The sequence below is a fragment of the Strix aluco genome, chromosome 5, assembly GCF_031877795.1.
Source record: "Strix aluco isolate bStrAlu1 chromosome 5, bStrAlu1.hap1, whole genome shotgun sequence".
Taxonomy (NCBI): Eukaryota; Metazoa; Chordata; class Aves; order Strigiformes; family Strigidae; genus Strix; species Strix aluco.
In genome coordinates this window covers 81621620-81636467 of record NC_133935.1, presented here as the reverse complement: position 1 = coordinate 81636467, position 14848 = coordinate 81621620, and the positions used below count along the sequence as shown (strand labels likewise).

The 14848-nt window shown below is 43.0% G+C and overlaps 1 protein-coding gene across 1 annotated transcript in view; it reads right to left on the bottom strand.

Annotated features, from left to right (window-relative positions):
• Window positions 1–218: 218 nt before the first annotated feature.
• The window catches only part of BEND7 (BEN domain containing 7), a 48359-nt gene continuing 33729 nt past the window's right edge, over window positions 219–14848 (bottom strand). Inside the window, exons 8-9 of the mRNA XM_074827959.1 lie at window positions 6963–7013; window positions 219–2177 (exon numbers count right to left, since the gene is read on the bottom strand). Of these exons, the coding sequence (XP_074684060.1) occupies window positions 2116–2177; window positions 6963–7013 (113 nt within the window). The 3' untranslated portion in view covers window positions 219–2115. The remainder of the gene's footprint in view (window positions 2178–6962; window positions 7014–14848) is intronic.

The window sequence follows — 14848 nt, the reverse complement described above, 5'->3', positions numbered from 1 at the left end:
CAAGCATATCAGCACTTAATACTCAAGGGTTATTATGCTATTGGATATAGACGTCGTTGTGATTGGCAGGCAGCATGGTTTCTGTCTGAGCCAGCTGGAAAAATAGTATTGTGGTGGTAACTTTTAGGGTTTTCCTATACATTTCCCTATGTAGTCCACTAAATGCTAGGTAATTGCTCTGAAATATGGAAATCCAGCACAAAACACAGGAACACACATGCAATTAAAGTTATTTATTGTAGGTTGTCTTTTCTGAACTGACAAAGAGGGTTTCCCAGAGATCGATAACACGACACAAATGTTATACACCATTTCACAACTAGTCCCTTGTCGCTTTATTAAGAACATAGTAATTTAAAAATATCTAAATATTTACATATTAATAAAACATATATACAGAAGATTGAGACATTTTTACCTAAATATGGAATGATTTTTTTTCTTCTCTCTAATAAACCCTATAAAAAGATTTCTGAAGAAAGTCTGAACAGTAGTCACAGTAAGTAAACACAAATGCAATCTTCCAAATTTACAAAACGCTGATTCCATTGCTGAAGGGTTACGATACGGACACAACAGGCTGGTGCTCCCTGCCCAGTGCAGGCAACTCCAAGCCACAAAGGAAGGAAAGACTCAAATTTTAAGGTTTGCAGTGCATATTCGATCTATTCCACAGTTTCAGAGAGAACAGGGTCATTCCTAAAAGTCCACAGGAGGTGGGTCGCGAAGGGCTGGGAGCCTGGTTTCTCAGGTGCCAGGAGAGCAAAATGCTCCCATTGGCTTCGGTTACTTGTGAGCATTCGGCAACATTTGAGAAACAGGCTTTACGGTTGTTAAAAAAAGAGACTAATTATTTTAAAAACCATCCCACTCTGTAATAGCACTTCTGTTGAGACACTCAAAGGCCAAATAGTTTCCAAAAAAAAAAAAAAATGCACCTAAATATACACAGGGAAAGGAAACACAATGGTAAAGGCTCTAGCAAGCTCTTCCTTGAATTTCAGGAAACACACTCAAACTACCTGGTGATTGATAGATGTTGCAGGTTAAGACCTTCTAGACTTTTTCTCGACATTTTTAAAGTGAATTTAGTGCTGATGAAAGGTGCAGAAGTGAAGGTTTGCATGGAGGGCTGCATACGATTTTACCTTAGCCCTGATCTGAAAGGAGCGACCCTTTCAGTGTCTAAGAGGGTAGTGCAATTTCTTGATCGATTCACTCATCTGAACTGCTGAGATATCAACAGAGTGCCAGTCAAAAGGTGACTTTTTTTTTTTTTTAAAATAGGTGAATATTGTTGCCAAGGGCAGTGGTTGAAAAATCACAGTGTGCAGACCCTCTTCCTGGAAAGCAGCAAACTAATACATTTTGAGATCGAAGTGGTAGGGCAACACGGGGGCGAAAAGTGAGGGGAGAACGACCAGCAATCTGCACTTCAAAGACGCTCGAGAGCCATCCTAGGACCATGTAGGGGAAATTCTTTGAGGAATAGCTTCTCCTTGTTGTAGTTAGGAAACCAGGCACTGCTGGGAGGAATCCTGCTTTATTTCCTCCTAAATCCAGTGAGGACTTTTTAATCACAGCTGCGTATGACTGGTCATTGGTACCACAGCAGCCAGGAAAGGAAAAATGGGTCTGCAGAAGCAAAGAGCTTTGCCAGGTCAAATGCTCATCGAGCCCCCGGGGTTCATGATGGAGAGAGATGCCACCCTGGTCCCTGGGGATGGGAGGAGTCACCCGGCTGTGTGTATTCACCTCTGCGTGGCTTAAGACAAAACACTGCTGGCAAGCATACAATCACGTGGAAAAATACAATCATGGAGGAAAAACAAAGGCAAGAGAAAGTCTTCAGAGTGGATACACCACTAATTAAATAATGCATTGGATATGGAGGGAAATCATCTTTAATTAAGATGAAGAACAGTGAAGCAATCTGGTGGTTTCGTTATTTGAGGTTACACGGAAAACGTATGAAACAACACAAACTTGAAAGGAAAATGGTATGGATGTCCATGTCTTTTGGTAAGCTGAAGTTCTCGCGTCGATCTTCCGGAAACGTTATTCAAAGGACAGGATGTTTCTATCTGCTAAGAACACTGATGCAGGATGTGAAATTCAAGCTGAAAAATCTGGGTTTGTGTCTATCAGATGATCTGCTGTGGTGTCAAAAAGGTTACCTGAAGGAAGAAGGAGTTTGAAGAAATCAGTTCAAAAATATAAAAATTTAAGAAATCAGTAATTTGAAAAAAAAACCTAAATTAAAATGATGGAAATGACATATATGAGTTCTAACTTTAATTTGTGATGGGGCTGAACTGCTGGTATGTGCGCAGGCAGCAGTTACTGAATTCCATTTAGAGTAGAGCTCAATCGGCTAAAGAAAAGCAAATTAAATAGTTTTTTTTTTTTTTTAAATACAGAATTTGCCAGCAAAGTTTTTCACACAACATACAGTGCACCCCACTTCAGATGTAAAGCGTTGCATTAGATTTCGGCACAAACTACACTGTGATGCTCACCCCTTTGAAGTTACGGTTCTGAAGAGTGAAAAAAGCACCACATGAATTTTAAACCTAGAGTACGTACTTTGGGATCTTCTTTGGAAAAAAAAGAAAACATCACCCCACAGCAGTCTAAATGCATATGGGAGAATATATATATATATATATAAAAAAAAAGGTGCACGGTATGATTATATCCCATCTTTTTTAAAGCACTTTAAGAATGTGCTTTTTCTAAACAGAACAATGAAAGATGGACAGAAGAATTACAATGAGAGCACTAAGAACACAGGGCAAATAGGAGACAGACATCAATCAGCCTGAGAGGCAAATACAACCCAATGAAAAGGGAAGACTCATACAATCATGCACTGAAAGGATAAAGATTTATATTACAATAAAGGATTTATATTTAAGGTTTCGAAAAGGGTTTTTTTTAAGTTTCGTTTTCTTGATATTGTATTTCAAGAGAAAAGGAGACAACCTATATAGAATTGGATCGTTGCTGTTTTCTTATCATCTGTTTCTTTACCAAGAGATTGCTCTCATCTTTTCACAAAGCTGTATCACCCCTGGACCCGAGGATTGGGATGTTAGTGTTTCAGTTTCTTTTAGGGATATCAAAATTCTTTCTCATCTTGAAATTAACCCCAGTGTGGAGAAACTATACAAACTCTCAGCACAGCCGTGGACCAAAGCCTGGGTATAAGGAGGGCTCTCTCATGGTCCTGGGCTGCATGTATCTTTCAAATCCAATTTTCAAGATGAGGATTCAAGAAAAGGGTGTTGCAGCTGGCTTACATTTGTTTCCACATGCAGAACATGCCTCCCTTTTTGTTTTCTAAATACAAAGTCCAGATGCTTCATGTAAATTGTAGACCAAAGTAAGATGAGCCTTTTTGCAATTCTAACTTATATAGAAAGACTCCAAAAACTGCCACATCTTCATCCTGATAAAGATCTATCTCACACCTTCCAGGTTCCTGTATCAGTGAGAAGCTAATCAGTCTTTCCACTTAATCCACAGTAATTACCCCTGGAGCTCTCTAATCTGTCTCAGTTCAGGTCTGGACACAGTCTTCAGCTTTTGGTAGGTGCAAAAAAAATTGGAACCGTGGAAGACCTGAACTTTGATAACATTTGTTAGAGACAATTCTTCTAGTATTTTCTTGAGATTTATCTGTCAATGCACGAAAGTTCGCAGCAAGTTTAACTGCCACAGTTCTTCCAATTTACTTTAAACACCCTTCAATCAACAGCTTTTAAAGCAAAGCCCTCTTAGTGTTGAGGGTGATTTTAAAACGGGAGCATGATTCCTGCTCAGAAGTGCTAAAATATAATTGGGCAAAAATGCCTTCCTTAGTTTTATGAGGATGTACCAGCTCCATTTTTTTACAAGGCTTTTGAGTTCCAAAAGAGGGTTTTGAAAACAAAACATCCCCTTCTCTCCTCAAAGTCCAGGACTTTGTTAATTGTGGGCACAGAGGGAGCAGGTTCAAACCTGGCTGTAGGCACCTATACCAACTAACTGTACTCAGAGCCCAGTCCTGCCGGCACCAAAGGAGAGACGCTTCCAAATACGACCACAGCTGATCTGACCTCCTCTCTGGAAGCAGCCCTCTTGCCACCAATGATGAAGAGAGCTGGGTGTCTCAAATGAAGTGTCAGCCATACGCTGTGATCCAAAAACACATAGGTTGAGGCATTTTAGCATCACTGGTCCACATATACCCAGATCTTGTTCATAATGTCACCGGTGTCACAGGCAGGACTGACCGAGCAGGACAGGCAGATTAAAGGCATCGCAGTTTTCCCTTTTTTTGGCACCAACACTTATGTTGATTCAAATCATTCACTCTGGGTGCTTTTGCTCACAAGTTTGTTCAGTTCTTGAAACCAAGAGAGAAACCATCTGATGTCTGTCATAGATAGCTTCCGTATCCCACCTTTTCTCCCCATCCAGTCTCCTGCAAGACCCTGCCTCAAGCAATCCAACGCAGTCTGGTTTTATTCTACCGACACATCAGGTTAACCACTGATCACAAAATCATAGAATCATTTAGGTTGGAAATGACCCTTAAGATCATCAAGTCCAGCCGTTAACCTAACACTGCCAAGTCCACCACTAAACCATGTCCCTAAGCACCACATCTACACATCTTTTAAATACCTCCAGGGATGGTGATTCAACCACTTCCCTGGGCAGCCTGTTCCAATGCTTGACAACCATTTCAGTGAAGACATTTTTCCTAATATCCAATCTAAACCTCCCCTGGTGCAACTTAAGGCCATGAATTATCTGTTATTAGCTGTCATCTGCAACCGAGGCCCATTGCGCCAGGCACTGTACAAACACAGAGAGACTCTTCCCCAAAGATTTTTCAAGCTAAACAGAGAAGACAGCTGAATAAATTGTACAAAGGCTGTCTTTAAAGAACCTGTCAGTAACACCCCTTTATAAAATCAGCTGTACTAAGACAGGGAAAGACCTCTGTAAAAGTTATATTCCACCTCTTTTGCTACACTCCTTGATAGAAAGCATCTGTATTTTGGCTCTCTAGCATAATTACTGTCATTATACTGTCTGTATATCACTTTAAATCATTTGCTTCCAAGAACAGTATGATATTACATGGATACGTACTACGAAGAGGCACTCGCACACATATAATAATGGGTGTGAGTCAAATGCTTGGCTTACAGACTGTGAGCATCACCTCCCCCACCAATGCAAATTGCAGCGTGGTTTCTTTAGGCGTCCTTCCACAGATAGTATGGAGAGTATACACGGCAAACAAATATTTCAGCTCAAAAACTGCATGCATGGATGCTCGAAGGTGTACGAGCAAGCAGACCACAATGGTGATCTGCTGTGGAGTGGAAAGGAAGTCATCTTCTCTACCACAACCATCTCAGCACGCTCATTTCCATCAGTGACATACAACGCAAATAGCGACCACAGAAACTGAGCTCAAAGAAAAGCACAGCAATCCGGTAATTCTGCTCCTTAATATGATTACCAGAGCAATGAAAAGATAACACTATGTCGCATTAGCAACCTTTATTAGGGTCCTCTTGCCACGGAATTGCTTCCCTCCCTGATAAAAGAAATGAACAGGATGTCACTTGGAAAAGAACTTTCAATCCAGAGCTTCCTGCATCTATTATCACAACTGTACCCTGAAATATTATTCAGCGGCTGGCCAAGTAAGCAGCACGGCGGCTCACAGTCAGCACGTGCTCCCAGCCCCCACTGGGTCCATGCCAGAACAAGACTATAGCTGCTTGTCCTCCCAACTGCTTCGCTGGTCCTATTCCTTAGTAACTGCACGTGCTCCGACAGCCGGATTTCAATCGACAGCGCTCCACGGCTGGCAGCTGCTGCTCCGCCACACAGCAGCGGTGTGTGAAAGCTCCTTCTCCAGCCCTTAGGCAAGAGAGATTAGGAAGCCTTTGCACAGGAGACAGATGCTGTGATGGTACTAGTACTCCCCCGTCCACCGCGTAGCCTCCAGGTACCGTGCCATGCGCTCAGCAACCTGCTATCAGCCCTGTCCTGTTCTTCACAGCAACGGCATCGCTGATCAACAACCACCCTTTGTTGTTACACCTCAGAAGTATGATAAAAATGCACCATAATCCATGATCCTAGTTATTGGCCCAAAATCTTCCCTCCCTTTAATTTGGCTCTGGGGATAACAGGCAGCATCTTGTTGAAATTACAGGGAAATGACTCTGTAATGCAGGGAAATGACCATCTCCCCAGAATCTGGCCCCACTGGATTTTCAGAGGATGGCAGCTCAGCTCCTACCACCAGGGCACCTATTGATGGACTGACTCTTAACGAGAGGGTGCTTCAAATTTCAGTCTCAGCCTGTCTTGATCTCAACACCATGTGCAACAGCGTGGAAAAATCTTATTTCCCAGTCCACACAGCTTCATAGCTAAGCTGCTGTTTAGCAACTGTCAGGCTTTTAAGGCAGGGTGGCTGCACTTCAAGAAAAAGTAAACCAACACTTAACCAGCATATAAACATCTTTCCAAATCCTTGTGTGAACCCAAGATATTATTGCTAATACCTTGGACAACTGAACAGATGCTACAGTACAAACTGTTGTGTTTGTCCCACCAATAACTCCGTTAAGAATTCAGAAAAACTCCCAGAAATACCAGGGATGAGCACAAGTCCCTATCTGGCGTAAGAAGGGTAACTTACTGGACTTATTAGCTTAGCTGCTACCATGAACCTTGAGGTTTTATGAACATGAAATAGAGGGGGAAATTGTAAGATTCTGATGCATTTGTTTTTTAATACAGGCCATTCAGAACTTAAGATAGCTGGGTCCTGTGTGCAATTACCTGACTGTATATGGCACACCAGGATTATTGAAAACTGCTTCTGTGCCATAAATAAACAAACACACACATTGGAAGCTGATAAAAATTTTAATGCATTTTACCTGTTTGTAGTAGAGAAATGTCCGGCTTCTCATCACAGTCAGTTGCCTCTGCTGATTACAAATATAAACAAGAAATCTCATTACTTTTACTGAATACAGGAATGCGATTAAAAAGCTACATACTGTAGAGTGATTTTGCATTTTCTATCTACTTTCCTCAGCTGCAATTTTCTATTGCTCAGTTAAAAACTCACTGCTTGGAGGAAAAGGTCATATAATAAAAATGCAAACTTAGGAGAGGGAGTTGGGTAATAAGAAGCGGTTGTGCCAGCAATGGGATGGAGTAACGCTTGCTCTTTTTAAGGTTTCAGGATATCTGGATGATAAAAGGAGTTGCAATCATTTGGTAAAATCATGTCAGAGAAGTCCCCAGCAGTTCTTGGAGGAAAAGCCTCTCAGGCTGGTACTCCACCCTCCGACACCTAGGGGGAAGGGTGAATACCCCATTTCTGCACCAAGACTTCCCGTGACCACAGGCAAGCTTATTTTGTGGGGAACAGATTTACTAGGACAAAATGTCTTCAAAGATGCAGGTGGGCACCCAGCGTACTTAAAAAAGCACGTAACCATGCAGGTACACAGGCAATTACAGTGTATGTATACACACATGCTTTCAACCCACAGCTTATGCAAGATCATTTGACTTAGTTTAGCCCAGGGTGAAGGAAGGCTAAAAGCCTAATTTGTTCATCTCATATTTGCCACAGGCCAAGGGTATACATAAAGATAGCTAATTTGGCTCACCAGATGTGCAGTGACTTGTTAGACTGTAGCACCCTGGAGTGTGCATGTGAACCCCGAGTAAGTTAAACGTGTTACAGGAAATCTGGGCCTAACCTATGCAAGCCCTATTCAAAATCCTATTACCTTTGTCTTTTGGCACTTCAGCATGATATTTAAGGCCTTTAAAACACAATGAGATCTTTGAGAGCACTTCAGCAAACCAGGTGTTTGGCAGGACCAGCCCATTACACTACACGGTCAGTGTGATGGATATACATCTACTGATAGCCATTCACTGCACAATATCCATAGGGATCAAATCTGATCAAGGCTACAGATGAACTGAGCAACTTAGTTCAGCTCCCACTTGACACTAAGCTAACTGTCCTGGTCTTCTTTATCATGGCTCTACACATGAGGATGTCGAGTTGTTGCCTTCATGATGATATTGTAAGAAATGCTAATCCAGCTCCCTAATGTAGATCCATCAACTCTTGGCTATCCATCCCTGGACCAAGCAGGTGCTCTCTTTCCCACGTGCATGGATATCAGTTGATCTATATTCTCTCTTCCCAGCCCTGCAAAATTAACTGAACTAAGGAAAACAGAAACAAACTAAAAACCCTAGTACTAAGCAGTTTTCCTCCCACAGAACATTTAAATTGAAAGTCCTGACAAGGACACGGCACAGACCTGTGACTGTGCCTTGAATCGATACCTTTTTCCGCTTTCTGTGAGAAGGTGGCACACTGGCAGAAACAAATTAAGTGCTTGGAACAGCTTACTGCAAAAACCTTGAATTCTGGAAGGAACGGGTGGCTCAATAAATGGGAAGAGGTTACCTAGGCTGGTTTGAATCTGAACCGGACTCCCAGTGATGGAAGGACTGGATAAGCAAGGGAGGAGACAGCATGGTGAAATGAATAGCTGAGAAACAGCCAACAGGATATACACAGCTTAAAAAATCTGGAGTGACAGTCCGAGGCCAACTTGTAGTTATGTTGTGAAGAACTACCTGCACCAAGGGATTCTGTGGCATAGCTACTCAGCATAACAAGAGACAAAACTGTAACTGGCCCCTTGGGTCAAAGGGACCCAAGCTATGAAAATCAGGAGAGCTAGATCTGAGTGCTGGCAATGGACTGGAAAGTCTTCCCTCTGTCAATATCAGGGTTGGTGCCAACTAGACTGTCCACTCAAGTGACAGGTTTTCTGGAAATCTCAGCGGCGACTCTTGAAGTAGCTCTAGGGATGTGGTTACCTTTCTGCCTAACTGCTTTTCTTACACCAGGCTAAAACTGAACTCAGGAAGGCAGTAGTACCAAAGGAAACAAATGGAAGCTAGGAATTACCTTGCTTTCAGAAGATAAGGACTTGAGTCTCCAACTTCGCAGAACCAGCTTTGTTGGTAACAAAGTTACCTGGCCATTTTAATCTGGCACAAGACTGATAGATGAGGTCCAGCTCTCCTACCAGTTGTTCCAGTCCTGTTCCATGCCAGCACAAACGTTTATATAGTCACCAAGATCAGCTCTAGCTAAAAACTGACAACATCGCCACATGAATGCTTGTGCCAGTGCCAGAAAGGGAGTGGGAGCACAGCAGATGCCTGGAGAGCCTAATCACTCTTCTCAGTAGCTGCCTGAATTTCTTTTATGAAACTGGATGCATAACTGCAGCTCCAGGTAAAGTATGACACAAAGGCATGACAAACACCTCGACCTCCTAACATGGATGTAAACCACCAGCTTCTCACATGTCATTCCAAGCAGGAAAGAAGGTTTGCCTTCGACAACCGCACCCAGAGACTGACAGCCAAACTTTACTTGTCTTGAGCCAGCTTGCAAGACAAGGCAAGCAGGAATAGATCCTACTGTGGGAATTCAGAGCCTCTGTCTTTTGCTTAGACAGAGCTCAGTAGCTCTTGCAAAACAATCCTGGTAGTCGCTTCTTTAGAAATATTCCCCGCCGCCCCCCCCCAAAAAATAATTGTTTAGCTTCTAATGTACCTTTGTCTGTTAAGTGTACACCTGCTAGTTTGCTCCTTGGACAGAAGTACTTTGTCCTGGTTTCTGCTGGAATAGTTAATTTTCTTCCTAGCAGCTGGTACAGCGCTGTGTTTTGGATTTAGGATGAGAATAATGTTGATAACACACTGATGCTTTAGTTGTTGCTATGCAGTGTTTCGACTAAGTCAAGGACTTTTCAGCTTCTCACACTGCCCTGCCAGTGGAGGCTGAGGGTACACAAGAAGTTGTGAGGGACACAGCAAGGACAGCTGACCCAAACGGGTATTCAATACCATATGACGTCATGCCCAGTATATGAACTGGGGGGAGCTGGCCAGGGGGCACCGCAGCTTGGGGATTGACCGGGCATTGGTCAGCGGGTGGTGAGCAGTTTTATTGTGCATCACTTGTTTTATATATTCTATCATTATTCTTTTTCCTTCCTTTCCCGTCCTATTAAGCTGTCTTTAACTCAACGCACAAGTTTTACTTTTTTTACTTCTCTCCCCCACCCCACCGTGGGGAGGGGGAGTGACCATGACGTACACGTACACTTAGGGCTGGGATGATGAACACAGCAGTTACTCATTTTAATATTGCCATCTTTAGCTAAGATACTGGCCACAAGAGCACCATACCACATGCTGGACTTGCATCCTACACCCTCCCTGGCCCCGTGTCTATTGCTAAGCAAAAAACCGACCTGATCTCTCGCAACACGTACATATTGTATCAAAAACACAAACCAGGGAAATCAGAAGGATGAAGAGAAATCGAAAGCAAAAATCCACCTCATTTGAACAAGGACGTGGGAGAAAAGGTGTATTTCCAGAAAAAAGGTAAGCATTTTTCCTCCTTCGTTCCCACTATTATACATTGCAACAAGGTAATGGTAATTTTAAATAATGGTTCAAGGATGAAGAGTCGTGGCATGTAATTTATTTAAAATTAATCCTGCCCAAAAAATTTCAGCATGTTTTCTAACATTGCCATATTCTCCTTTATAGAGTAGGGCAATCAAAAGCTTCCAGGTTAGGCACAAGGTAATCACTTTGCATGAACAGCTCTTACCCTGTGTACTTCGAAAGTATTACTCATCCAGTACCAGCTTCCCTGTCTATGCAGTGGACAGCCGTTACGAATAATGGCTTACAGGCTCTTCAAAACATAAAAAGGGAGGAAGAACTTGCTGCGAGAGATGTGTGGGCCCTGACCTACTGCTTATTAATGGATGGAGAGTTTAGTAATCAAAAGGCTTGGATGCTACATCTGGCACAGAGGTGACATGAACAGCGAGTCCGTTTCTTCTGATTTTACCTGTTTTAAGATCTCTATGCTAATGGACAACTGTCTCCCTCTGTGCTTCCACTGGCAAGGCCACCAGCCACCTACCCATATTCTCTTTTGCAGGGTGAAAAGCCCACGCCGTGGGAAACTTGCCGCTGTAAATTACAAGGCAATTTGCATTGAAATTCACGCTGCTTTAAGAGAGGAAACCTATGCACATGCTTTTTTCTCTGACTTCTTCCCTTCCAGGGCCACTTTGCATCCCATCTCAGCAGCCAAAAAGGTTCAGCTTCTCTGCTGGAGAAGACAGATCTGGCGCTATGAAGCCGTGCCCCAGTACGTTGTGCTGTTGGCATGAAAGGGGACCAGTAGTCAAGGCTGAAGAATATTATCATACTCTTTAATTTTAATTATAACATCTGTTTGTAACATTAACCTCGCAGTCTCTTCTCCCCTTTGTGACAGCCAACTTGTGAAATTTTGAAAAGACTGAACAAGGCCAATAAAAATTTAATGGCAGTGACAGCTTTATTCTCAGATCTAACAAATAAAAAAAACCTACCCAAGTCTCAGATCTCAGGCAATAATCTAGAAGAACTAAGAAAAAAGCCAAAGCAAAATAAATAAATTAAAAAAAGAATATTTCCAGCTATGAAAAATATTGTCACTAATTCAGAACTTAAATGAATATTTATTTGGCTTAGGATAACAACCTTTCAAAATCTACACAGGGGAACTATTTTCTAGAAAGCAGGATTTTTAAGTGTTTTTCTGATTAGCTTTCCAAGTAGGGAGCCTTTCTGTCCCTAACTCTAGGAGATGAGCCAAACATGATAAATAAGGTTGAAGCTGGGCAGCATCTATGATCCAGTGATCATAATTTCATTTCATCTGGAACCACTCAGGAGAGTACGCCCTATAGAAAGAGGTACGAAAAGCAGATCCACTCCACTCATTTGCTAGAATTCTCTGAAATTGTTAATATCACTGAAAGCTAGAGCAGGATTTACGTTATCAGACTGAAATAATGTTTCACAGGATAAAGCAGAGAGGGCTGCTCATGAATGCACTGTCTTACTGCCTGGTTTGAAATGAAAAACTAATCAGAGTATGTACTAAATGGCTCAGGGGAAGGCAAGCAGGATGGAAAACCTGCCCCTCCTCTCTTAAATACTACAGCTGTTAAAATTTAGCCCAACTCAGTGGTGACTAAAAAGTTGTCTTGTGGCTTCTGTAAAATAAATGGATCATCTTAAGTTTTCTCCATATAAAGCCTGTGCATTATGACAAACCAGAAACTGATGTAGATAAATTACTGCCATCAGGCAGCTGGGAGACATATTGGCTCAGAGAGTCTTGGGTAAATTTACTGTAACACTGGCTCAGATTTGTCCTTTGAGCACCTCAGTCTATACCCACAAACTCAGCCGGCATGTTTCAGTGAGCAAGTGGAGACAAAACTAAAAGAGAATGACCTGGGAGTATGGACATGAGGAGACTTGCTTGGGAGGGCTCAAGCCTCTGCTCCACCAGCCACATGCTGACTGGCATAGCTCAAGAGCTCAGCTTGGAAGAGTGATGAGTCCCACATCTCAGTGGCTGCTATTCCCATAGTTTTAAGATTCTTAAAAGTTAAGTTTTGCAACATGGAGTCCTGGGACACCTTCTTGCCACAGCAGATCAAACCTCCCTTCATGCCTGCCCTCCCCTCCTGTTTTGGTCTCTGTAAGTTACACACAGCTTTAACAATTTGGTACGGCTTCCCAATGAATAGTTAAAATGTACATAGTTCCCACACAACCAGATTTGTATCAGGATAAATCTGCTGAAGGGCTGTGAGACTATGCTAGCAAACATCGCAACATCCTTCCCTCGGTCCTATAGACCTGCCCTGGCATCTTCTAACAGCCATTGCTGAAAACAAAAGATTGATCTGTCACCTGATCCCGCTCTACGTCCCTCCTACCAGAAATTCACAGTTGTATCATAAAAATACTAACAAATCTTCTTTCAACAAGATGAAGATGTTACTGCAACCAGCTGTCTGCTCCTGCCTCTCTGCTGCTATCTACTGTTTTGCTGTCACAAAGGCTGTGGAAACTTCTCCCTTGCTTCAGTGCGAGGTCAGGGTGGGTTAGCTTCAGCCACCAGTGGAGATGGCAGCGGACGGTGAGGTGCAGATGGCCACAGTCGTGCGTTCCATCATGCCTGCTAGATCGAAAGGAGCATGTCTGCCTGTGGCCTCATGTCAGAGAGAAACCACTGCATGCAGGGAATGGCCAGTAAACTAAACAACACAAAAAAAGCGCTTTTCTACCATCTAGGTACTGTGTACTTTTTTTCAGCAAATAAACCTGAGGGGCTGCTAGGTACACTGCTGCTCACTACTCATCCACATACCGGTTAACGAGTTACCTTCTCTCTGCAGGCAGAGACATATATTGGAGCCTATCTTACTCAGTCACACTATACTCAGCTTCACTTATTTTTCTTCATAGTCTTGCTAGCTTAGAAACAATATCCTCTGCTTAGATTTTCCCATCCTGAGAAAGGACCAGAGATGGAGGTGGCCCTATTTGAAAGGCAAAAGCTGAATGTCATTGTCATTTTAATTAATATCCTGCAGAGGCATGAAGAAAAGCAAATAAAAACGGATGAAAGAAAATAAAAATCAAAACAAAATTAGGTCAATCCTCTTTCCTGAGGGATCTTCTGCAGACAGCCCAAGGACCCTCTGCTCCCCACATCCCACACTGCACTCTTCACCTTATGGAAGCCTGGCATCCCACTTCCGCCCTCCTGTCCTGGGGGGGACAAGGCAGCCTTGGAAGGGGCAGAAAGCAGTCCTGTTGTACAACACCAGTAATCTGACACTGTCTTTAACAAGATTATCTTGTATCCCTCTCTCCTCCCTCCCCCAACATGCACCAGAAACCCTTTTTAAGGCTAGTGCTGGTTTGCTTCTCTACTCATGGAAGCTTATGCTACTGAATAATCTGCACTTTTTTTCTCCCTCTGTGTTATTTCTGTCTCTGGGTGTTTCTCATTTTCCTCAGTCTTATGCTTTTCCCTGCTGGCATTAATAACGTTGTGGAGAATGATTTTAGATGCCAGTCTAAGCGCGTGCTTCAGAGACACAGCTTTGGACAGAAAACACTGGCTCTCTGAGACAGGGAGCCAGAGAGGACATTTGCTGTGGTTCTGCTCACCCCCACACAGCCACGGGGACCACCAGCATCCCCTGTGGAGCCATCAGGTTTCCCATCCCATCAACCCAACGATGCTAACAGGCACTTAATTGTGGTGATGAGCAGAAGGGAAGAGGGGAAAAGGCAGGCAGCTAAATAACAGTGAAGGAATGTGTTTAAGGACGTTGGCACAAGTGATGTGTCTTGGACAACGGTGTCAGATGCTTCAAGGGAGCAACAGGCAAAAAATATGACCATGAGAGAGCCTTAAGAAAACACAAGGATGAGGAAAAGTGAAGCCTTGTATGAAGAAAGCCCCTTGGTAGGATGGAAGGCATGAAGATGGGAAAGAGACTAGCTAAGGTTTATAAAGTAATTATATGTCTGTTAATCAATGATATTGGTTTCCCATGAATTCTACTGGGGATTTTGAGACTGCACGTTGCTGTTCGTTGCTAGAGCTGAGAGCTCACCAGCTGCAGCTTCACCGCAGGCTGGTCCCAGCCCCAAGCATGTACGTTACCCCAGCCCAAGTTGAGCAGTTTTGCTGCAAAACCCTACCTATATTACCTGTTACTCACTGCTGGCAAACTCCCTCCCATGTATTGCAGAACCTTGCTGGCACAACCAGGGTTTTTTGTGACAGTGATGCTGATTCTTTCACAAGGAATGTAAAAAA